This window comes from Cibotium barometz, chromosome 34 (genome assembly GCF_041138505.1).
Source record: "Cibotium barometz isolate CiBa-2024 chromosome 34, ASM4113850v1, whole genome shotgun sequence".
Taxonomy (NCBI): Eukaryota; Viridiplantae; Streptophyta; class Polypodiopsida; order Cyatheales; family Cibotiaceae; genus Cibotium; species Cibotium barometz.
This window is the reverse complement of record NC_141079.1, coordinates 24,023,901-24,050,474: the sequence shown is the minus strand read 5'-3', so window position 1 is coordinate 24,050,474 and position 26,574 is coordinate 24,023,901. Positions and strand designations below refer to the sequence as shown.

Below are 26,574 nucleotides of genomic sequence, written 5' to 3'. Positions count from 1 at the left end.
TCACAGAGAGTTTCCCACTGGCTCCAATGCCACCTTGCATGATAGCAAGCTTCCTACACTTATGCCAAGTTGAACACGCGCTGCCTCTTGACATGCATCTCATTTTGTTAATACGGCCCTTATTGCTACCGCATGTAATGAGGAACCACTTTCTCATTTTAATGCATTGGAGGAGGATAATTGGGTTACAACCATGCATTCAGAATTGGCCTCCATTGAAAAAAAAATGCTACATGGGAGTTATGTGACTTGCCTGGCAAGCGTGCTATCAACACAAAGTGGGTGTATAAATTGAAACGCAAGCCTGGCGGATCCATTGATTGCTATAAGGCTCATTTAGTTGCGAAAGGGTATGCCCAGGGAGAGGGAATTGACTATGATGAGACTTTTGCACCTACTTCACGTATGACTACCATCCGCACTATTGTTGCATTGGCTGTGCATAAATGTTGGAATGTATATCAATTGGATGTCGAAATTGCATTTCTAAATGGTGATTTGTAGGAAGAGGTTTATGTATCATAGCCTCGTGGCTTTGTTTAGAAAGATGCAGAGTATAAGGTATGTAGATTGCGTAAAGCACTTTATGGCCTTAAACAAGCCCCTTGTGCTTGATATCAAAAGATTCATGCAAACTTGATCTCTCATAATTTTTAGAATAGTCCTACTGAGACTACCCTCTATGTTCACAAATAGGGGGATGATTTCATAATCCTAAACCTTTATGTGGATGATTTTCTCGTAAGGCTGGCCTTGATGAGGGGCAAATTTTAGCGTTCATCTCACTAAATTACACATCATGCCTTTGATGTTACACACGGGGTTTCTGCATTATTATTTGGGTATTCAATTTATATCAGTTGAGGGGGGCATTGTGCTATCTCAAAGAAGATACATTGAGCAGCTCTTAGAATGGTTCCAAATGATGGATTGCAAACCTGTTTCTACTCCTGTGAAAGTTGGTTTTACGACTATCACTTGAGGACTCTTCTGAGCCTTTTGATGATAACACTTATCAACATGATGTTGGGTGCCTTATATATCTATGCACTACCCGTCTTGATATTCAATATGCAATGTCATAGTTGAGCATATTTATGCACTACCATGGCACTCGTCAGCAGTGGCAAGTAGTGAAGTGTGTCTTTTGTTACCTTCAAGGCACTCTATGACTTTGCATTGTTTTATAGCAATGTGTCTTCTTTATGCTTGACTGCCTACACTGATAGTGACTAGGCAGGATGTTATGACAATAGGGTATCAAGTAGTGGTAACTATTTCCTTCTTGGAAGTTCATGTATTTCATGTCTCAGCAAGAAGCAGGACAGTGGCCACTTCTAGTTGTGAGGCTGAGTACATGGCAACATTCACAGCTACTGTGGAGTGTGTATGGCTCCATCTACTGGTAGATCTTGGTATTAGACAAGCATCTTCTACCACCATTTTCATTGTGGTTAGAGTGCATTGGTTTTTCATGCACGGACATAGCACATTGAGGTGCATTATCATTATGTTAGGGAGCGGCTTCATGCAGGAGAGATAGCCTTAACTTACGTGCCTACATAGGCCAATGTGGCACATGGGTTTACCAAGTCTCTTTCAAGAGAGAAAAGTTTGAAGCTTTCCGCAAAGCTTTAAACTTATTACCTCTACCAGGGTATAGTCTGCTACACCTTGTACATGTTCACGCCATTCACTTCAATGGGGTTTGTTAGCCTCTGACCTCTGAGAAGTCCTGGTGTGAAGAGTCTTATACACATGCACTTTTTACCTTGTGCTGGCAGGGGTTTTTCCTCGTATGAACACACTCTAGTTAGTGTATTGGGCATGTTAGCCCCTTGGACTACCCTTGGACTACAAGTATCTTGTACTCCACTCATTTCTTATAATTTCTGTTGAGTACTTCCAGCTATCACATTTCATCACATCACATCGCATCCATCTCTCTCTCTCTCTCTCTCTCTCTCTCTCTCTCTCTCTCTCTCTCTCTCTCTCTCTCTCTCTCTCTCTCTCTGTGAGCTCGAGAGACTACTCTGTGTGCATGTGTGTTTATGTGCGTATGCACTGCACCTACTCCCCCATCCAACAATCAGTAACCTTGCACATCTCAAATCCTAAAACTCACAAATGTATCCATATGTTTAAACAATCAATTGAAGTCACATCAATCAATCCCAACAAGATCATGAGAAATAGGCAAAATAAAAATACAATACCAAATAACTAAAATGTTAACATAATCACATGGAAATCTACCCACTATGGAAATCTATCTACCACTGATCATTTAGCCAGTATCAAATTAGTATACATGCCCATTGGCACAGTTTACATTGTCAAGAACTAAAAATATAATGTCCCCATTAAACACATGGATGGATAATTCGTAAAATAATAGTTGTTGGAATCAATGTGAGGTTTCATGACCTAGAATTTTACAATGAATGAAACACTAGCTCAAGGTATGGATAATGAGAGTTCAAGAGTGATAGTGCTGACAATGTACATAGGGCAATGCACAAAACACATTTCATCCATAAGTCAAAGGGGTTTTATTGGTGGTATTCAGTTGAGTTTATCCCCTTGTTAGAATTGCTTTCCAAAGTTTTTAAGCAAGGTTGTGTAGAATTATGTTATTGACATTTCAAAGATCAATCAAGTTATGTAGAGTGTTTTTCATCAATCCCACAAGGAAACATCGCTTCATTTGTGCGTCATTGAGTTGGTCCCATTCTTCACATCACAAGTTCATAGTTTTCATACACAAGATGTAATTACTTTTACTCTCTCTCTCTCTCTCTCTCTCTCTCTCTCTCTCTCTCTCTCTCTCTCTCTGACATGGGCATCGTATATTACCTCCCCCCCTCTCTCTCTCTATATATAAGTGTATATATATACATACATACATACATACATACATACATACATACATACATACATACATACATACATACATACATATATATATATATATATATATATATATATATATATATATATATATATATATATATAAGTACTCAACCCGCGCGTTGCTAATGTATGTAAAAGACATTAAGAAGCAAAACGCAGGAATGGAAGCAAGAATACAAAGGGTCAATCATAATACAAAGGGTCAATCGAATACAAAGGGTCAATCGGAACACAAAGGGTCAATTGAAGGGATTTTTTCCTCTTATTTTTTAGAAATCCAGGATTTCTTTTTTCTCTCCTCTCCTTGTGCCTTGGTTGTCCATGGTTAATATGTAATAGATATATATATAATTATGTGTGTGTGTGTGTGTGTGTGTGTGGAGCATTCTAGCCCCCATTCTTGGCAAAACTATGCAATAGAGAGATCGGTTATGCCTTCCCCACCCCCTACCATAAACACCATTGTTCCCATCTATAACGCAGGACATTTCATGGATCTAAATAATGAATTGACTATTTTGATACAATGGCCAAGATTTATGGGACATTACTAGATTTTGATATCAGCTTTCAACAAAGAAGCTTTGACATGAAGCATCGTGGCATGCATGCTTTGGGATAAAATACTCCACACTCTATCATAGATATTTACTCTACAAGACATCATAAAGGATGCGAGGACACAAAATAGCATGTATATTATTGCTTTGTGGATTTTCACAAAGCCTTTGACTACCTCGTTTCCACTTGTTGGGACGACTACAGGGGCTCAAAATACTACCACACATGATATGGGGAGTCATGTCTTTTATATATTACGCATACTAGGATAGTATAGGCACAGGGGGGCTCTCTAGGGATATTTGCAGCACTATTGGGGTTAAACAAGACTACCTACTCTCTCCCACATTATTTGGTTTGTATATTGTTGAGGTCCCTCTTTGTGGATAGATTTGGGAGTACTAATTCACATAGTGATGCACATTCTACTATATGCAAACGACATTATTATGATCTCTACGTACTTACTCACACAATGGTGCTCATTGTACTATATGAAAATGACACATGGATTGCAAAGAAATTTGGATGCACTACAAAGGTTTTGTGATGAGAGAGACCTCACAGTCAATCTCGACAAAACGAAGGCCAAGGTCTTTGTCACATCATATTGGGTTAAATTATCTTTCTCATACTACAGAGGAGACTAGACCAGGCGGATCTTATGTGTACTTCAAGGTTACTTTTATATGCCACATCTTCTCCATGAGAGGAGATGTTAATGCACGCTTGATGAGAGGATACGCATCCCGAGCTAGCCTAGAGAGCCAGGGTTTCCACACACATTCCCAATAACACCACACCAAATGTTGGATATTTGATACCTTACTATGATGTATGGGCCCTAATTATTAAGGAAACCTCAAAGAGTATAGAGCGTCTCCACATGATGATTATCTTACGTATGATCAAAAGTAAGCCATATGAGTCACGTAGATTGTGCAAACAAAGTTTGGAGCCACCCCTTCTTTGGTCATAGATGCCCTCATCTCAAACCATCATTTATAATCATCATGTATACACACTTAACAATGAGCACCTCTCGAGATTATCCCTTAAGTCATCGATACAATTACATAAAGATGGACAGAACAGATCTTGGTACTCTAAAGTGCACGATCTCGAGATGCACCACCTTCTTACATTCTACTATAGCTTGGATTCTATGATTTTGAATCACTTAAGACAATAGATCAACTGACTCACTTTGCAAGGGCTCCACACGAGTTGGAATTGGAAAGAGCTTACTCAGATGCCATCCACATATAGGGAAATGACCATGAGGTGGAACTTATTCTTCAAAAGTATAACCAGTGGGGCTAATGTACTATAAAATGTCAGTTCTTGAGTACATATAACTTAAAGAAACAAATCTGACAAACGTTGAAGCAAGGATTCATCAAAACGGTGAGATGTCCTCATCTCGACAATCCGGTAGGGAAAATCTTGATACAACTGAGACTTATCTTCCCATATAGGGTCTTTTGTTCACAAGTCCTTCCACTGAACTAGATGTTCCTAATGACTCTATTTTTGAGAGTCCTGTCCCCACTAATGCTCTCTCACCACAAAGCATCAGTTTTACAAAGGGAATTTTTAGACTTTTTATGGATGAGTTTATTAAGGGCTTGAGTACTTATAGATATACATGTCCTAGGGTTGAGTCTAGAAGACCCAAGGGCATCCAATAAGATGCACATATATGTCCCCACTAATGCTCTCTCACCACAAAGCATCAGTTTTACAAAGGGAATTTTTAGACTTTTTATGGATGAGTTCATTAAGGGCTTGAGTACTTATAGATATACATGTCCTAGGGTTGAGTCTAGAAGACCCAAGGGCATCCAATAAGATGCACATATATGTAAAGTATGCACCACTAGTCAGGAGGAGCACTATTTGTACTAATGCCCACCATACTATGAGATCTAAGGAAGATTTCATCCTCTCTTCTATGACATATTTGGGCCCCACTGGTCATGCAATATGAGGACCACAAATGTTTAGGCATATATTTACCAAAGCTTCACCGTTATAGAGAGATCATGTTAAGGAAGACTCTAAGAGTTAGAGCCATCATCACACATCCCAAACCTCCATCAAAGATTTCTTTGAACTCTAGTAGATTAGCAGAGTAAGGCTAGCTAGATCCACAATTGCCCACATGGATGCGTGTACACAGGGTGCTGCTTGATACTCTTAGGGACTCAAAATATTATTTGAACAAGAAGCTGGAAGAGTATGAAAGAATCATGTACATAGATTTTGTGGTTTTTGAGAAAAAGAATTTTATCCACATTAATGACTTGGTTCCTTCGGAACATTGAAGAAGCAAGATGAATAGACGCATCACAAAGTTGCTTGAAAAATATAAAAGAGCAAAGCCCAAGTGTACAAAGCACATTAGAAAATACATGGTGCATTATAAAAAGAGTCATAGAAGAATATACTACTTTGTGTAAGTGATCTTGAACTTCTTCCTCTATATTTTTGCTCTCCAATAAATGTGTGAATAACATTAAAGATTCCTATAATAGACTCGACAGGCTCCCAATCCATAAGTGCTGAAAGGTACACATCTGTAAAAATAATAAAAAACTAAGTATTAAAAGATATACCTATGCAAAATATGTTAAAAAATAAAGAAATATTCTTACAATTTGGTCAATGCGGAGAGGAAGTTCTCTGTGTCTTTTTAGCAAGTGAAGTTCTTTATGCATATACATATGCTGTACAACAACTTCTTTGATAGACTTTTTATTTCGTCCAAGTCAAAAAACCGTCATCCTTCCCTTCCATGATGAGATAAACTCATTCAAACTTGATCGTTGAGACTTATGTTTTGGTAGAATAACCCGGCTTTCTTTTCCAATCGTTGTGGGTATCGAGTTGTTATCTTAATCTAGTGTATTGGATATAGAAATAGAAGTAATCGATGAAGAACTCGGCTTTCTTTTCCAATCGCTGTGGGTATCCAATTGTTATCTTTATCTAGGATATTTGATATAGAAATAAAAGTAATCGACGAAGAAGGGTGACGAGAACATAACATCATTTGTAATAATGTAGTAGAAAATGATACATAACACAGATAAGAGATACACATATAATAGACAATAAGGAAGCAAGGTAATAGAAGACAAAGAAGAAGATGGTATTGAATGTACTTGTTTTTTATAAAAAGTATATCTTTTATGAGATGTTATATGTAATAAATGAGTTTTCAATAAAGATTATAAGTACAATCAATGCCATATTCGAAAGTATTATTGAGATATTTTAGGATATCTATTTCTATACTTTTATACTAAGAAATAATAAGCGATAAATAAGAAAGCGGATGCCTCTCTTATTGGTCTAGGATACTTCTCTCTCTAGAATGAAACAGCCAAAAAAGACTTCCCAATTCCCCTAAATGACTTGTTTCTTCTTCATATCATTTTCTTGAATAGATCTATAAAGTCAATGCCCCACTTCTCGAAGGATTTTGTTCTTGAGGTGAGACACGTTGCTTTAATACTACATCAATTTTCAATTGATACAATGTGTTCAAAATTATTGTTGCAATTATTTTTTGGCTATGGTGGATCAAATCAAATGATTGATTCCATGAAAGAATGATTAAGATAATGAGAACTTATTTAAAGGATATATTAACAAAATGATGGATACAAAATCATATCAAAATTTCTCACACAATGAGAGTACCGAGTAAAAACCTTTATAGCCTCAATAGGATCTTCTAGATCCACATTAATTACCCACAAGAAGCATGTGACTAGTGCAAAATGTGTGACCTCATATAATATGTGTGATTAGCAAACAAACATGGCACTATCCCATGTGACTCATAAATGTATCTACATCACCTTTTCTATTTTAGAATTACAATGATGGACCATCCAACAAGTACTACACAACCAAACAAAGGACCAGGTTGTCCCCCTCGAAAAACACAAAGTGTGCCATCACCACGTCTTTTCTTTTTATTAAATTTCTCACAAAATGAGAGTACCAAGTAAAACTAGTTATAGCCCCTAGATGCACATGTATTACCTAATAGTCCCATGAGAAGCATGGGACTATTGCAAATTATGTGACTACATCCAATATATGTGATTAGCACCAAACATGTCACTAGCCCATGTGACTTAGTACACAACCAAACAAAGGGCCATGTTGACCCTCAAAAAACACAAATTTTGCCATCACCTCATCTTTTAATACTCCCTTGATTTGGTGATGGATTCCTTGACACTATTGCACCTCATGACTCAAATAGACCACCCTAGTGCCTTAAGTCCCCCAGCTTGATCACTTTCATAAACCATGGGACATCCTTACACCACACGTGGGAGACACAATGGAAAAGGATGGTAAGAGCCGTGCCCTTTGCATTCGCATTGGCAAGTTTGAGAGCACAAGCCTCCTCTGCCAAACACGCACGCACATTCACACGCATCAAATGCATACATAACATCTCCTCATCATGAGAGCACACGAAACACACATGCACATACACACACATCAAAAACTGGTTCATCTCATACGGCTCAACTTGAGCATTTATTACAAAGATGAAATTGCAAAGAAAAAGAAGAGAGGTGCAAAAATGTGCATTGATGAAACCTTGACTTAATGGAGTTTTTTTTTTAATGTCCAAGGATGGGTCGACCAAGGCCAAGCTTTGGGAGCAAGGAAAAAAGAGAGAGAGAAAAAAGTGTTTGCTATATAGTTCGTAGCACTAAGGCGTGCATAGTACATAAATTTGTGCACGTGCACACGTGTACAAAGCGTGCAGTGATTTTTGTGGCATGTGCGTGTACTGCAAATGCACAAGGCGTGCTCAATTTACGCATAGAGACTGCTCATTATTATTATTTTTCCCAAGGTAATCAGCAAAAATCTGAATGTGCAAAAAAATAAAATCTTTATTATCTATTGCAATAAATTTTTTAATGGGATCATTTAATTAAGGTCATACTGTTTCTTACCTTTTTTGTCTAATCAGCAAAAAATTAAATTAATATTTTATGTGTGGAAATTTATTTGTGGCTTCTGATATCTATTTATTACTTGTTGGTCTCTAAATACAAATATAAAAAGCAATTCTATATTTGTCTTGGGCGCTCACGATTTGCAAGTTTTATATTTGTCCTGCGCATGGTGAGGGATTATTTCTAATGCTGTAAATTATAATTACACATTTAATTGCATATCGAATCGGTTTCTTGTGGGCGAAGTTATTGCAAATCAATGCTTGAGTGGTCGAAGTTATGTACATACTATTTTAACACAAAACGTTTGGGGTGCATATGAATTTAGTTTTTTTCGGGTGCATGTTGTGCTGATTATTTTATTGACGTTGTGCTTGCTTATTTTTAAAAATTATTGTTCAAACTCTTCGTTTGCTAATATTAAAAATAATCTTGACAATGAAAACGTTATTGCTCAGGATCTATACATCGCAACTCGAAACGCAAACAACCCATGACAAATGAAAAGAATATAGACTCAAAGCCCTCTGTACACAAGATTCCTCAATTTCCACTGGAGAAGAAAACAAACCTCTTTGAAGTATTTGTGACCATGGCTATAGGAAATAGAGACATACATCTCTCATGTTGGGAGCCACTCGAAGAGTTTATTAAGGATGGATTGTTTAAAAGGAATGTTTGCCGTAGAAAAAGGTGGTACTTTGAACCACTTACATTTTCAAATCGTTGCAAGTCTTATTGCTCCATCACTCATAAGTGTAGGAAAAACCATCAAAAAATATTTAGGCTAAGATTTGTTCAAACCCAAGGGTGGTATAGTAATGTGTAGAGGTTAAAGATAGATTAAAATGCACACATTTGATGGCATGATAGGATACTGTATGAAAAATTTGTATAAGCCACACTTCAAGTTCTTCTCACATAATATTTCCAATGAGGAGATAACAAGAGGGTGTTAACTCTACACTCTTTATAGACAAGCAAAATTGAAAAACAAAGTATGCTTGTCACCTATAAATTTGTTTGAACGGGCATATGTATACATGGGGAGAATTATATAGCCAACAAACTACGTGCTTCACTACAAAGTACTCTTCTGAAAATGGTTCGCACGAGGAAATATTATCCATCAGCTTCATGGATAATTCCAAAGACTTGATCTAGCATGAGCAGAATGAGGCCACTGTTGTTTGGAAAGTGATGAAGCTCCCTCATTTGACCTAGTGCATGGACCTTAACGAGATCTTCTTTGCAGATACTCCTGGTTATAGATACTTCAATCCTCTACATGCACAATACAACAGAGAAAATCATGAAGATGAGATGAAGGTGAAGATGCTGACGCAGGACAAAGTAATGGAGGTGCATGGCAACCATAATGTAGAGCTGGAGAGTCGTGGCAATCCCATTGTCATTGACGATGAGCAAGACAATCAATCATAAGAAAACTATTCTACATCATATCTTTCTATTTAGGAAATAGCAAACAAGTTTAAAAAAGCACTTGTCGATGGAGATAAATTTGTGACGTCGTCACCAGAAGTTAGTAAATTTGTGGCCCTCACCGAGGAAGAAGCTTGCTTCCTTTAGATTGTGACTCTGGCTTGTAATGGATTGGGTTTGTGGCTTGTACTTGATTGGGTTTCTAGTGTGTGCTGGATTGGATTCCTAGCTTGCATGACATCTTCTCTTGTTTTTTAATCTTTATAAATACACACGACTATTTTCATCATGCTTATTTGTAATTTCATATCTTGTTGAATTTATTTAGTTCGTGACCTGCTTCAAGATTATGTTGAATTTTTAAGTATGTTATATTTTTTAATATTTTTGGTTTTTAAAATTTTACCCTGGACTAATTTTATCGTGTACTAAGGTTATAGCTAAACTTCCAAACCTTAGCATGCCTAAGCTTTTATACCAAAAATTAAATATAAGCACTCTCAAAAAAATAAATTAAATATAAGCACTCTCAAAAAAATAAATTAATGTGTTTTTCTCTCTTGCCTTTGTTCCAATATCTTGCTTGCCTCTATCTATTCCCCCTTGAGCGTATTAGCCTAAGGCCTAGGGGAGTCAATTCTTAGTCATTAGGAAAATTTACCAGCTACCAAACATCGCCCCAATGGTGTTCAATAAAGCTACCCCAACACAATTGTGATTACCATCACCATGTCATCACCGTCAACAAAGACATCTCCTCTCAAATGCCAATTTAACCCCAACAAAAGAAGTAGCCGCCAACCAACAAAAAGCTGTATCACTGCACCGCCAAACTCGAAGCCATCTTACACAGGCGTATTATTAGAATCAAGATGGTGGTCAAGAAAGATTTTAGAGAACACGACTTTGCAATCGCAACTAAAGTTGAATATAAAGAACTATGACAATCGAAGGCATTTTAAATTGAAAATGGCAGTTTATCTTTTAAAGATACACGGACGGAGATGAGGTATGGGTATGTTAACCACTTTGTAGGCTAACATAGTTTCGCCCGTTTGACCTATCGTTAAGGTACTTTTTCATCTCACCCTCAAACAGGTACTTATCTTTTGTAAGACGGCACTGACATATATAAGGCGGCTTTACCTTGTGCTTAATGTCAATTAGAAAAATTCTAAGGACCTACTTGCTTATTAATACTAGCAATAGAGGTCAAAATATTCTTAGGTTTGATTAGCCTATCGTAAAATCTAGCAATAGAGATCAAAATATTTTTAGGTTTGGTTAGCCTATTGTAAAATCTAGTTACTTGCATATGTGTCATTTTTAACAATAAGCAATACACAATCATTTCCTCTTCTTGCTTGCATGTATGATATTCAATCTACTAGAATTAAGATCATTAATCACCCCTCATCAAGTCTAAACATATAAAAAAAACTCCAAAAACTACGCCAAACTAACTCTTAGGTGTGGTTTTAGGAACATGAGTCCACAATCCTATACAAAAAGTCGTAAGCCTACAAACGTGAGCCTGAACACTTGAGCCTTGATTTTGGACACATAAGACGTGTGAATGTATATGTAAGCCATGACTCTAGACACATGAGCTTAATTCTAGACACGTGAGACATGAGTCTTCACATGTGAGCCGTGAGTCTAAACACGTGATACATGAGTCTTCACATGTGAGCCATGAGTCTAGACACGTGAGCCTACATACGTGAGACGTAAGCTTGGAGCATGAGTCTAATAATAAGCACACATAGTGCAAGTAGGAGTCTCGCTCCCCACAGGAGCTCATTATAGAAGCACCTTTACTATCGAACCAAGTTCCAATTCTTCTCTTTTTAGACAAGGAACATGGAATATAGGGGGAAGAATAAAGAGCTAGTCTCTAGGACTACTTAATATAAAGGGATCCACAAGAACATTCACAGAACGTGTCCTTGGTGAGCCTGGAGCTTCAAAGCTAGAGGAGATGTGCCATTGGAACCACACCGCTCGACCCCATAGGGCAAGAGATCTCATACTCTGAAACAAACTGTTTTACACAACCACCTCCTTACACAGTTACGTGAAACACAGAAGACATGCTGAGGATAGCACTGAGAGGCTGAGTTAGGTAAAATGCCAATCCACATCTCAAAGATGTTAACCAAATTTGATGGAGCATTCCATTTACTACCTTGACAAGTTCGATCAAATTTGCGAGGCCATGGGAAAGATTGATGCATCTGCGAAGGTTCTCATACTTGGAGACTTGGACATGCAGAAATCAAAATCCAAAGACACCGACACAACTAAAGAGTTACAATAGTACATCATAACTGATGTTCATTTACAGAATTGTAGCCAAGGTATGCCGCTCCATTCATATTACTCAGCAGATAGTTTGCTTTCGTAATCCTTGATTAAGACAAAGTCTGCACGCTTTTGCGGTATTTGCTCCAGATCCCTGCCCTCAATCCACCACTGACCAACCAGAACCCCAGGACCAGCAGGTCGTAAATAGTCGAACGAAGCATCATCAAAAGGCCATGGGTGTTTAGCTGCAGGGCAATGAATGCATGAGGTGTCTTGGTTACAAGTAAATCAACATGTCTATATGCAACAAGGTAGTCTTTCCATAAATGAAGTACCTGGCTTTGGAAAATCTTTGGGCACATCAAGGAGGTGTAGCTGCCCATCACCATATTCCAGAGCTATATTGCAGGCCTCTTCAGTAGCAACAACTTTTCTCGTGTCTGTGACCTCAAAGTATAGAGGCAATAACCATCTTGTCATGTTCTTTAGCAGCCAACTTCCTGGCATTATAGAGGGTAGTTAAATACAGACTTGCGAGACTAAGTTAAGCTCCATTGGTAGTATATTATGAAACAGGATAAAACACCTGTGATCACTCGCCCATATACGCTCCCATCCGTTGCAAGAAAAAAGACCTGCAAGAACACAGCTATGACCAAACACAGGTTTCATCTGCTGCCAGCTCAAAAATCCAGACACAGATACTACTAACCTTTTGAAACCAATCCAACGGCCACGGCACTATCCGAAACAAAGCACACAGCACAATGAATCAACATAAACACTTGCGGTGATTATTGGCCATGAAATAAAAACATAAATTTGAGATGATGATAATAATAATACCATTAACAGCTCTTCCTGTCCACGTGACAGGTTTCATATAGGACTCGCTTTCAGAACCAAGTAAAATACTTCCAGGTTCTGGTGGGGAGAGATTCAAGCCTCCATGAGTTTGCCCCGCAATATCCCACATATTCGCAACTTGCCTACATGACTCGACTCATAAATAACTTCTCAATGTTTCAGTAACAGCAAAGGCATCCATAAACATAATATTAATAGGGTCTTTACACATTCCATCCCCCATTCTGTGGACGGGCTTGATTGTTCATCCATGAGCTGCAATCGCCACCCGACATCATCCAATTCTGACAGCATGAATGGTTGTGTATGTGTAAAGACCCTGATAGTGAGAGCCCCATCTTTCTCCCTAAATCATTATGTTACATGTCACCAAGGCAAGAAATAAACATGTGCATGTGACTCACTAGAACACAATACAAAAGTTGGCTGTAGGTTGTGCTTAGTTTTGAAATTTATACTTGGGTGTAAGCAGATCAAGCAGACGATGTCTGCGCTCCTCCGGAATATCTCCGATCTTCTTCCTGCATTTACCAACAGTCTTTTGTCATAGAACAAAGTCACAAACAAACCCAGCTCACAAACAAGCCTTACCTAAATTTATTTTTTCCCAAAATAGACCCTTCTATTAGGATCTTGACACATACAACCTGCTCATACCCATCATCAGAGAATATAAAGCTGGCAGGGGACCGCAGCTAATGGATGGGCAATCAAGCCTGTCCACAACTGGCCCATCTGCAAAATGGGGGCTGTGTGTCTAAAGGCCCCAACAAACGCATCATACTGCAACTGCTAACTCGGGGATTACTTCAGAGTCTTACCAAAGAAAGGCAGCCTGATCGTAGGTGTTGGCATCAGTCGGTATTAAAAAAGCAGGTGGATCCAGCAATGTAAGCACGTCAAGCTCATCAAGATAAACTTTTCTTCCGGATTCAAGTATCCTGTAAGGATCTTCACCTTCGTTTCCAAGCTTTTTATAACCAGATTGTGTTCTTCCATCATCTAGCTTATAATCTGATGCATTCGATCTTCTCGACAACTTTGGTTCTTCGGGCTTATTCCAGCTCAAGGAAGGACTCCCATCTCTAGAAATCCGAGTTTGCTACAATTCAAACCCATTTTAGAATAAAGAATTGATTGGCACATGAGAGAGTTGTGCTTTTATTGAACAGGGATTTACCTCAAAAAATGGAAGATTTTCCCTGCCATTCACTGCTCTCGTCGCTTTAAACATCATCCTTAATCTAGTCTGCTTCCTACTTCGGCCAGCATGCCACTCTGCCAAAGCCTTGGAGATCGCCCCTGCTGAGAAGAGAGCCAAAAAGTTTCATGGACAATAGATGCTTGGGGGGAAGGGGGATATATATATATAATTAAGCATCTACTAAAAACCCAATGGGCCTATGAGACCAAAGTGATACAATAATGTCCATGGCATATCTCATCATGGAATGGAAAATAAAACAGAAAGAAAACATAAATATAGCTATCTCATTGGGGTGATACAAACTGTCCATGGAAACTCATCATGGAATACTAAGAACATAAAAACATGGGAGCAACATTAGCTCCGAGTAGATGGTATACCAATCTCCAAAATGTCAAGCATGGGGCTGACGAGTATGGCCAAGAGGTCTCCCTCAGCTATGTCACGTGGAAAGATAGCTCGATGGCGGTGGAGCATGTCCTAGATCTAGAGCTGATGAGGTGGTGTTTTCAAATCCATAATTTGTTGAAGGAATCAACCCATCAGTATTGGCCCTTAGGGGACCTATTAAAAATATATAAGATAGCTTGTGGGTTCAACATCAAGGGCTTTATTAGAAACATTTTTTTAAAATAAAATTTTTACTTTAACAGGATTCTTAATGTTTTTTGGAAAAAAAGAAGTTAAAAAAGGAGCCATTTTAATACGCAAAGATTCGTAGGTAAAAGGTTTTACAAATACACTTTGAACAGACATGATTCATGGGGTTTTTTAATAGACCCCTCAAGTTGTGGCCTCATACCTCCTTACTACAAAAGCCGCCTGCACGTCCATGGATACCTTCATGTTGAGAAGAAAATTAGCGAGTTGTGAATCCATGACAAATATCTAGTGATCAAGGACCGGGTGAGGGATTTCAGCCTTGCACAATGAGGTAAGCATTTGGTAGGTAGAGGATAAGGGTTTGGTGGGACAAGGAAGCACAATATACCCCAATTAACCTAGGTGCACTGAAGAGAACCCAAATATTCACTTTTCCCAAACCCGATCTTATGCACTCTTGGAATCTAGGTGCTCTACCCTATCCAAAGCAGTCAGTGCACATGGGTGCAAGAAAAGAAAAGAAATTTGCAGGTTCCCTAGGCTCTGATACCAATTGTAGAACACTTGGGACTATGTGCTAGGGTTTTCTAGAGATAGAAAAAAGAGTGTAGCGGAATCACACATACAACACACACACGAGTCCTTTTTGCTCCTATTATGTACAAGAAAGAAGTAATACAACTGAAATTCAAGTACAAGATGTGGCTGAGAATGAAGACGTCAAATCACAGTCTTATGACCCATTGTACACTCTTGGCTAGCACTTTCCTACAGAGAAACGTTGTGTGAAGTCCAGCATTGAGGAGAGCAGATGAATATGACGATTTGGCTGCCCATGTATATACATAAAATGCTATCGGGCTAGCTGTATCCGACTTCCACATCACCACCGACACGCCATCATTACCCACATGAGGACCCTTGACCATGTCTACCCATCTCCACAAGATGGAGTCAGCACCTCGAGCACCTATTCCGGATCTCGAATCTACAATGACCCATGCTTTGGAGCAAGTGTTGGACAATTCCAAGGATGTCCGATGAAGTAGCAAAACTTTCTTGAGAAAGATGTGTGTCACAACTTTTAGCGGGGATACATTTGTCCATGACCTAAAGACCATATTTCTCCCTCCCCAGTATATGACCATCCTGGTAGATGAGTTCTATGGACTCAGACAGAATGGGTCACCCGTGCTTCAGTTTTCCGGAAAGGTTATAACTTTAGCACAATAGTTAGGGTTATCTGAGCAGGCCAAGATCAATTCATTCGTGGATTAGATCCTAACATCCAGTTCACAGTTTGAACCAAGTACATATGACCGGGCTTTGACTCTGACTCAAAATGAAGAAATGAAGATGAACGGAGGTAAGCCCAAGCAGTTGTCGCAGTCTAGTACCAAACCCCAGCAACAGCAATCTGTTGCGCAGCCAGGGAAAGATAATGCATCTTCTAAAGATGCTAAGAAGGACAACAGTAATAGCTCTAGTTCAGGGGATAAGAAGGATAAGGAATCCAAGCCTAAGAAAACCCCTGAGGAAAAGGCTAAAGCAGGCATCACTCGAGGCTATCTTCTTCCAAAGAAGCAAAGGAAATACCAGTTAGAAAATAGATGTTTTTTCTATCATACCATCGGGCATGGTAAAAAGGATTGCTAGAAATGGCAAGTGGAGCAAGCCTCCACAGCTCCTTCTACCACAGTTGCCACAGCATCTCTAGCTCCTCCAGTCCCGCCTACTACCACAAACGCAGTTCAACTTTTACCTTCTATGCATCCTATGCCATCCGCGGTATTTGATACTAAGTAGGAGGGTGAGGGCGATACTGCACAGAAAAGCTTCATCCAAGCTTATGGCTCTGCCCCAAGGGCCAACAATTTGTAGTCCTATTTAACATGGGCAGTTCTGAGGACACCATCTCTCCCCAGTTAGCTAACAAAATGAGCTGTACATTAGTGCCATATCATTTGGATGTGGACGGGTTCACACCTGGTCTCCGCACCCACATATCTTAGAAGGCATAGCAGCCTTTGTAGTTCAAAAGGCCTCATTCCAACGAGATTTCATCGTCTCGCCTCTTTTGGGGTGTGACATGATCTTAGGAATCTAGTGGTTTCGTCAATATGAGCCTATTCCCGGTTGGGGACATGACACTTTTACTATCTCTAAAGGTTTTCCTGAGCCTGTCATGATTCATGGGGATAGAAGCATTCTTGGCATCCCATTGATTTCTCATCTCCAGGCCCGATGAGCTATCCGCAAGGGAGCAGAAGGGGCACTACTTTATGTTCGTACTCAGACAGCCTCTACCTCATCGGTAGCAGCTATCTCATCTTCAGTCCCACAGTTAGCAGACTTGTCTAGACATCAGGACATTATGCTTAGGGACAATCTCCCGCACAGTCTTCCCCATCCCGTCCTGAGGACCATCATATCGATTTAGTCCTTGGATCCGAACCTCCTAGCAGGTTCCCCTATCACCTTTCCAAGACTTTAGAGGGCAAGCTAGAAAAGCAGTTATTTGAGCTCCTTCGAGCCAGATTCATTCGGCCTTCTTCCTCACCATTTGTTACACCCATCCTATTTGTCCAAAAGAAGGACAAGTATGCATGTCTTTGTGTAGACTACAAGGTATTGAATAAACTCACCAAGTTTCCTATGCCAAGGATTGAGTACATTTTGGAGTGTTTAGACGGTGCAAAATTTTTCACTAAGATCGACTAAAAGAGTGGTTACCATCAGATCCGCATTTTCGAAGCTGACATTCCAAAAACAGCTTTCCGTGGTCACTACGAGTTTATAGTCATGCCTTCTGGGCTTACCAATGCGCCCGCAACCTTCAATAAAATGATGTCCAGGATTTTCGCAGTCCTCATTGATAAGTGTGTTTTCATATTTCTTGATGGCATACTTGTCTTCTCAGCCACTGCGGAGCAGCATGAGAAAGATGTGGAGAAAGTCTTGCAACTTTTGTGAGATAATGGACTCTACATAAACACCAAAAAGTCTATCTTCGACGTTAAAGAGGTTCAATACTTGGGCTATATCATCAGTTCCAATGGGATTCGATTGGACCCCTCAAAGGTTCAAGAGATCTTGGATTGGGACATCCCTCAGACCGCCCAAGAGATCCGTTCTTTCGTAGGTATTTGCCAAGTCTACAACACCCATGTTCACCAATTTTCCAACCTTGTAGCACTTCTCACCGACTTGCTTAAGGAGGTGAAGACTTGTAGACAAAAAGTCTCAGTCATAGGCAAGACGCTTGATGCATTCTGTGCACTCCAGAAAGCCGCCTCAGAAGTGCATGTTTTGAAGCTAGCATCTTGGGATGAACCTTTTGAAGTCATTACCAATGCTAGCAATATAGCCATAGGTGCAGTTCTCTAGCAGGACAATAGACCCGTGGCCTACTACAGTCGAACGTTGGATGTCGAATCATTCGGTTTATGACAAAGAGCTTTTGGGTGTGATCACAGCGCTCAAACATTGGAAGCCTTTCCTTTATGGATAGGTTTTCACAGTCAAAACAGACCACCAAGCACTTAAGTGGCTTCAAACCATGCCAAGTGCCCAGTGGAGTGATCGGCAAGCCAGATGGTGTCAGCTTTTCCAACAATTTGGAGGAATGATCAAGTACATCCCTGGTAAGCATAACCCAGTCGTCGCAGATGCTCTTAGTCAAAAGAGCCAGCATCCATGCAGTGCAAGAGTCTACCATTCTCGAAATCACAGGGAAAGACTTAGATAGCATGAAAGACCAGTATATCGACTCCCCAGAGTTTGGTACTCGATACAATTTGGCCCTCACTTCTGAGCTTGGCCATTACTCAGCGCAAAACGGTTGGTTGTTCTACAAGAACCGTCTCTGTGTCATTCTGGAAAAACGAGCAGCTCTTCTCCATGATACCCATGACTCCTTAGTTGGAGGACATAGAGGTATCAACAGTACCCTCGAGAACTTGGAACGGTCCTTTTATTGGCCAAAAATGAGACCTGATGTATATTTACATGTTTAAGCCTGTACGATTTGTCAAAAAGTTAAGCTTCCACATACAAAGAAGGCTGGGTTACTTCAACCTTTGCCTATCCCCGACGAACCTTTCATCAACATTTCTATGGACTTTGTTGGGCCTCTACCAGCATCCACTAGATCCCATAACACTCAGTGTTTTACCATTGTGAATCGCTTCAGTAAGTTCTGCATGCTCATCCCATGCAAGCATACCGCCACAGCGGAGGACGTAGCCCGCCTTTTTCTCAAGCATTGGTACCCCATTTGTGGTTTGCCTAGCACCATTACATCAGACAGGGATTCCACGTTCACCTCGCATTTTTGGAGGACATTGTTCGAGAACTTTGGAACCAAGTTACAATTGTCTAGCGCATTTCATCCACAAACAGACGGTCAGACAGAAATCTATAACCAATTGGCCTTTGATGCTCTCAAGTCATATTGTCATGACCAGCATTCCAAATGGGAACATTATCTTCCATTGGTCCAAGCCATCTTGAACGATACTCATTCATCCAATGTCGAACGGACTCCGTATGAGGCAGCCTTTGGTCGTCGTTTCTCTTCTCTTTTGACGAGAATGGTATCTCCATCTCTTGAGGCTAACAAAACGACGGAAGCATTTTCCCAAATCATTGAGTTAGTTAAAGACCGCTTGACCAAAGCACAAGAAGCTTAGCAGACAGGCAAATAAGTCTAGACCAAATGTCCACTTCAAGAAAGGGGATTGGGTCTATCTACGCATCATGAAACAGAGATTGAAATAAGTGGACAAACGTTGTCCCAAGCTTTCTTTCCGTAGTTTTGGACCTTTTCCAAAAGTTAAAAAGATAAATGATGTCTCTATGAAGTTAAAGTTGCCTAGCAGCTGGACGATGCATAATGTTTTTCATGTTTCTTGGCTAAACCCATATGTTGGTCCAGAAGTTTTTGATGTTTCAAATGAACAACAGCCAGACGTGGTAGACGAAGCAGAAGTCATCGAGCCTGAGTAGATCCTTCTTCATCGTTGAAAGCATGGTTCTAGTAGAAGAATTCGTCAGTTCTACACGAAGTTCCGAGATCGAGGTACCCACGAAGTTGTTTAGCTAGACGAGGAGTTCTTTCAAGAGTACCCCTAGTTGTTAGCGGGCTACTTGGAAGCCATGAACCCACCACTAAGCTAAGCAGCACGAGGGAATGTCACATGCACTCTGCACTGTAGTGCATGGTGACAAGATGGCTCATCATCATCAGTGCAACATTGTCCAGTATTAGTACCCTTTAGGATGATATTTGTCGTACGCCGTGACTCCATTGTAATCCTCAGTCTAGGATATGTCAGGCACGAGCTACGTAGGTCATTCCTCAACCGTAACAAGTCAGTCAGTCATCAAGTCTCTTAACCCACTTGGAGAGAATCATTCATGCATGTAGAGTCAGTAGAAACCTTAGGGTTTGCATTAGATAGCACTCTGCATATTGCATATCATTCATCCATTGCACATAGACCATTGTAGAATCCTTGAAATATCATCTAGTATTTTTAGGATATTTATTAGCATTTATCTGGCATTTTTTCATATTTTACAGCATTTAAATATCATTATTTAACATGAACAAGTCGTGTAGCTCTAGGGAGCCAACCAACCAGCCCATGAGTAGTATAAATAGCATTCATTTGCACCAATCTATTATCCATTCCCAAGCGATTCAACCATTCACCTCTTGGAGCATTAACGCTTGAGCATCTAGGAGCATATTATCAAAACGCAGCATATCCAGCAACCGGCCAGCATCACAGTTCCCTCAGCCTTGCGTTTTCAGCATATCCAGCAGCCGTCCAGCAACAGAGCATCAACACCCTTGCATTTTCAGCCTTGAAGACATTGCCTTTGGGCTTGGAATTGACATAAATTGCTTGAATTCTAGCCCATCCTTGATGATGCACACAAAAATATATTCCCTTTACCTTAAGAATGATTGTCATCATTTGCTCTAATCGTGCATGGTTGCTTGTTTGTTTAGACCTCTTTGATTTCTTTGCTTGTAGTAATTTAAGATTATAATTCCTATTCTTTCTATTTACCTTGTAATAGTCTTATTGTTGTCAAGTTTAAAAAACACAAGTACTAGCGAAGGACCATGAAGCTAGGAAACAATATTGTAATGATTGGGATCATTCTCTTACAATGCGTATTCGAGTTACAAGAGAGTGGAGTAGCAACATAGGTAGACTTGAGAGCAAGCATTCACCAACGCAAAGAAAGAAAGAGAGAAATTATTTGAGTGAGACATGCATGTAAGTGCCATGCTTCTTAGTTTCTATATGAAAATGATTATGAGAAAAAGGGAATATCCACCCTTAAACAAGCTTGGCAGGATTTCAACATTTCGGTGCCTTCTTTGGACGATGGAGATATTTAGTCTCCCCTCCTGGTGTGAGTAGAGAGAGAGGAAACTAGTGACAAAAGCGTTCTCCTACGAGGTAACGGACACATTTTGTGTCATGTAAGCCTGGTTCATAAAACAAAACAAAAAGATTTTTAGTGTGTAAAGGCCACTCTAACGGTGGAAAAAAAAAGAGCCGCCCATTCTGGTATAACTGCGAGCTTTCTTGGGAGAGGTGCCTCAGTTGCATGGAGCTCTCGGCAATCGCCATATTTTCAACAAAGGTACGCAAAAAGCTTAAATCATCACATGTTAAAAGGGAGTAAAGGTGTTGGTTCAATGAAAGAAAGTGCACCTCCACGACCTACCCCTAGATAAACAGGTAGATGTGATCATCTAGAAAGGTACTCAGAGATACACTCCCAGCATGTATTGCATAAAGTTTGACATGATGAGTAGTGGAGGAAGAAGAGATCAACTTGTGTTAAGGTCACATGTTCGAGCTTCAGTTATATTGCATCCTGCTCATGCTGCATTATATCATCAAGCCACAAGCACCTTTTTCAGCAGACACTTGCTGCTTACACGAGCTTTATAGGCTATGGCCATGTATGCGCAATTTTTTTGGCAAAGGGGAATCTTGGCGAACCCAAAAGATTGTCGAACCTGCACCAGAATGTCTGCAAACTTTTTTTTTGTTATTGTGTTATTTTCTGAAATAAAAGTACTTGCAGCAGGGGACCACGGAGCTGCAGGCGCGAGTGTGTCAGCTCACGGCCTTTGCAAGCACAATCGGCTGTAGCCACTGGGCTAAGAGGAGGCGGAGGTCTGCGCAGCAGATCGACCGGGACCAGGCGGCGACGGCGGAGGTCTCTGCACGGACGTCGCTGAGGAGGCAGGGCGAACTGAAGAAGCTGGGCGGAACGGGCGGCGGCGGAGGACTGGAGGTGGCTGAACTGGGAGGTGCCGCCCGTGGGCTGAGCGGCGGCAGTGCCCTCCCCAGTAGTGCCGCCGGCTATTGGCGGCCGGAACTGGAGGACGGAAGCAGCAGCGACGGACGGACTAGGTTCGTCGATAGAAATTCGCAAGCGATGAACGGACGGACTGCACCTACGGAATTTCACAGGCAGCTGCAGGGCCAAGACTGAACTTCCAAAGGGACTTGGACTGAACCTCCAGAGCTCTGATACCAATTGTTGGTGTTGGACTCACACACTCACACACACAAACTTGCACATTAGGGTTAGGTGCAGGATGGAGAAGCTCACACAGAAAATAAGAGAGAGAGAGAGAGAGAGAGAGAGAGAGAGAGAGCCAAAAGAGTGGTAGCCACAAAATGCAAGTCAACCCTTGCATGTGTGTCACATCCATATAATATAGAAGTACAAAATATTATATGTAGAGTGTCCTTTCACACTTGATATCCAAGGGAAAAAACCACATGGGAAAAGTGCCCTTGGTTAAGCCCTGTTCACACATAGCACTACCATAAGTGAGCATATGCCTACAGAGAGTACTCCCGCATAGATTTTCGAAGAAAAACAACAAAACCGAGAAAAGAACGAAGTTGTCTCACCGTTTGCGGTATAGGCCAAGTCAGGACCTTCTGAACTCGGTCATAGTCAATGCTCAACCCATCTCTAGTGATCTTGTGTCCCAAGTAAATGATTTCTATCATAAAAAACTCACATTTAGTGAGGTGTCTAACGTGATCCTCAAGAGTACGACTATATACCAAAATATCATCCAAGAACACCACCACAAATTTCCCCAAATGTTCACGAAAAAGATCGTTCATCATTTGCTGGAAAGTGGCTGGATCATTGGTTAACCCAAAAGGTAATACGAGAAACTCATAATGGCCATACCTAGTCCGAAAGGCCGTTCTTTCGATATGCCTTTCATGAATACGTATCTGGTGATAGCCAATACGTAAATCTATCTTTGTGATATACTTCGCTCCGGCTAACCGGTCAATCAGGTCATCTGATCTAGGGAGAGGATAACGGTTCTTAATTGTCAGCTTATTTAATCTTTTGTAATCTACACACATTCTCTAGGTGTTGTCCTTCTTTCTCCTGAGCAACACAGGTGAACCCCAAGGTGATTTACTTGAACGGATCAAGCCCATCCTCAAATAATCTATGAGTTGTTTGGCCAAATCATCTTCCTCGGCTTGGCTCATCCTGTAAGGTGGAATACTAACAGGTTGGACACCAGGGACCAAGTCAATACGATGATCTACTGCCCTTTCAGGTGTGGTAAGCCCGATGGCAGTTCCTTAGGAAATACATCTTGAAACGAATCAAGTATCTTCTTTAATTCTTTGCTTTCAAACACACTTAATTCATTGACATCCATAGAAGGTATGAGAAATGAAGAAAGTGGAATCAAGACACAATGAAAAGCATTATACAAAGAAGAATCCATTATATTTCCAAAATCAACGTTATTTACAAGAGATCCCTGAGAGGGATGTATACAATCACGTAAGATACAATATTGGGTGTTTCTATGTTCAAAGGAAAAAGTATGACTAGACCTATCTCTCTAGACCTGAAGGGTCTTAAACCACTTAATCCCTAATAACAAGTCTACATTCTCTAGATGCATAACATAGCATTCCAAAAGATCTTCGTAGTCCTGAATCCGGATCGGTAGCTTCTCAGTTGCCGACCCGCAGGTAGACGTACCTCATAGGTATGATCGCTAGGTATTGTGTCAAGACCCAATTTCGGCACAAGTTTGTAATTAACAAACTTGTGTGAGTTGCCAGGGTCCAGAAGAATGTGGATTCTATGGCCATTCACTTCTCCATAAACTCGGAGAAGATCATGCAAGCCAAAAAACTTTAGAGTTAAACAGACAATCAGAACATGAACTAGGGCGAGAAAGTACAGTAACTGAAGTACCTATCAAAGACAACTGGTTGGCTACCTTCGGCTTGGGTCCTGCGTTGGTCTTTGCACCCTTCTGCTTCCGGCACTCGTTACGCATATGTCCTTTTTCTTCGCAGATGAAGCGTCCCTCCTTCTTGAGCTTCAAAGCCTTAAGGAGACGTTTCTTCTTCGCTGGGGTCGAAGTTGAATTCTTTGAAGGTTGGTCCGAAGACTTTCCTTCTGTCGTGCTAGCCATCGGTGCGGAGAACTTCCTTTTGTGCTTGTTCCCCTGCTCGGTCACAGGTTTAGATTTGGAAGAGACTATTGTATCTCATAGATACAAGCAGAATGAATGGCCTCGTCCAGAGTTTTGCATTTGTTGTTTTTAATCTACAAATGGTACAAGTCAGGTAAACCAGCTACAAAGAAATCCAAAAGAGTGGTAGAATCCATCTTCGTAGCTTTCATCTGCAAGTCCCTAAATTTCTGGAGGTAGACCTCATAAGTGAGGTTTTGTGAGGTCATGGGTCAAACTAGCAAACTGAGCAACAATATCATAGTCATCCTCTTTCTTGAGGAATTCTTTCCTGAAGACTTCTTCGAACTGTGCCCAGGTCGTTGGTTTTGAGTTCTTTCCACCAAAGCAAAGCTTTGCCTGAGAGGAAGCCTGCTGCTAATTGGATCTTTTTGCCATCGTCATATGGATGAAACTGAAAATGGACTTGCCACTTATGTAGCCAAGTGTCCACTATCTCTTTGGTACGCTGCTTTTGCTCGCCCCCAGACTGTTCCGAAAGTATCCATACCCGAAAGAGTAAATAGAATAGTGGTCAACAAAGAGATGGAGTTCTGTAAAGCCTGCATCTGCGTGGCGACTTGTGCTTGACGTTCCACAAAAGAAGCTTCGAGAACAACTTTAAACTCTTGGAAATCTGATTTTGAAACAAAATCGTTGAAAAGATCGCCTTCGGTGGCTTTCGTAGTAGCCGGCAAGTCCTCACATTTGGAAAGGGGCTCCATCTCGGATTCTTGGATTGACATCTTGAAGAGGGCAAGACGAGAGAAAAGTTTGGTCTTGCATAAGGAGAGTGCTAGAGAGCTTGAGAGCTTGAGAGATGTGTGGCAAGAAGCCTCCTCAAGGGGAATTTATAGGCTTCCCCAAAAGCTTACTTAGCTTTTTCTTTTGTGTTTATATATATATATATGTGTGTGTGTGTGTATATATATATATGTGTGTGTGTGTGTATATATATGGTATATATATATATATGTATGTATGTATGTATGTATTCTTTAAAAAAAACACATGGAAAACAAGGAATGGATTTTTAAACCCTTTAGCGCAGCTTTAAAACAATGAAAGCATCGCGTGGAGTTTTTTTGGAAAAAAAACAAAGCAAAAGCTTAAAAAAACGTACCACCCGGCGACTTTGCTTTCCGCGTTTTCCTGCAGCGTTCCTTAGCGCCACCTGCAACGATGCTGTATGTGCCTGCATACGACTAGTACCCCCCTACCTACGTGTACCCGCCTGCGTGCACATAGTCGCCCAATTGCCTGCGTGCGCCCATTGCCGCCTGCGCACTTACGCGCCTACCTGCGCATACACTTGGCCGCCTGTGCTTGCCTGCGCATACCAACCCACGTGCGCATATCCACTCGCCTGCCTGCCTTCTTCACTTACGTGGACTGTGCAGCCACTCAGGCCATAGTCACAAGGGAACGTCGTTCCAAGCTCTTGGAACGGGGGAACGCGTTCCATAGAGATAGCCGTTCCCGTTCCCGTTCCAAAATGGCACCGCAGACCATGTAAGAAATATAAGTGAACTATGTATCATGTAGAACACATCTATGCATTATCATGGCCACTACTGAGATGGTTTGAGGTTCTTTCTTTACTATGCCTCTTTCCAAAGCATTTACAGATATATGAAGTAAATTTATAAACACATTTATGCAATGATGTGGCGTTCCCGATTCCGTTCCCTTTTATTCAAGCTTTTCGTTCTCGTTCCAAACAGTCATCCGTTCCCCAAAACGTTCCCGTTCCCTTGTGACTATGACTCAGGCACCACATAGATACAGCCACGCAGTCCACATAAACACAAGTGCTACTTCTCTCTCTCTCTTACAAATATACAACCGACATGCTTTTACTTCTTCTCTCTCTCAACTGTTCACACAGTTGCAAAACATACAGCCCTTCCTCTTGCAAAGAAAAACAACCCTTACAAGACCAAAATCCCCATCACAGGTTCTTATGATGCAAAGAAACATGCTGAATCTGAAAAAACAGCAATACGTACAGAAAGGCAGCAATCTTCTCGAACTCATACCTTTCTTTGACCTCTTCTTCTCTACCTACCGACTTGCTCGTTCTCGAGGCTTGCTCTGATACCACTGTCAAAACCCCGTAG

At 40.7% G+C, this 26,574-nt stretch overlaps 1 protein-coding gene across 4 annotated transcripts in view; it reads right to left on the bottom strand.

Annotated features, from left to right (window-relative positions):
* Window positions 1-12,035: 12,035 nt before the first annotated feature.
* The window catches only part of LOC147618808 (WD repeat protein), a 30,878-nt gene continuing 16,339 nt past the window's right edge, over window positions 12,036-26,574 (bottom strand). The window contains exons 2-9 of one of the 4 annotated variants that reach the window (XM_086773876.1): window positions 14,269-14,390; window positions 13,910-14,190; window positions 13,547-13,609; window positions 13,068-13,210; window positions 12,934-12,962; window positions 12,808-12,856; window positions 12,557-12,721; window positions 12,036-12,466 (exon numbers count right to left, since the gene is read on the bottom strand). In XM_086773876.1, the coding sequence (XP_086630002.1) occupies window positions 12,294-12,466; window positions 12,557-12,721; window positions 12,808-12,856; window positions 12,934-12,962; window positions 13,068-13,210; window positions 13,547-13,609; window positions 13,910-14,190; window positions 14,269-14,390 (1,025 nt within the window). In that variant the 3' untranslated portion in view covers window positions 12,036-12,293. Of the gene's footprint in view, window positions 12,467-12,556; window positions 12,722-12,807; window positions 12,871-12,933; window positions 12,963-13,067; window positions 13,211-13,546; window positions 13,610-13,909; window positions 14,191-14,268; window positions 14,394-26,574 lie in introns of all 4 variants that reach the window. The other 3 variants (XM_086773875.1, XM_086773878.1, XM_086773877.1) reach the window with 3 other exon arrangements.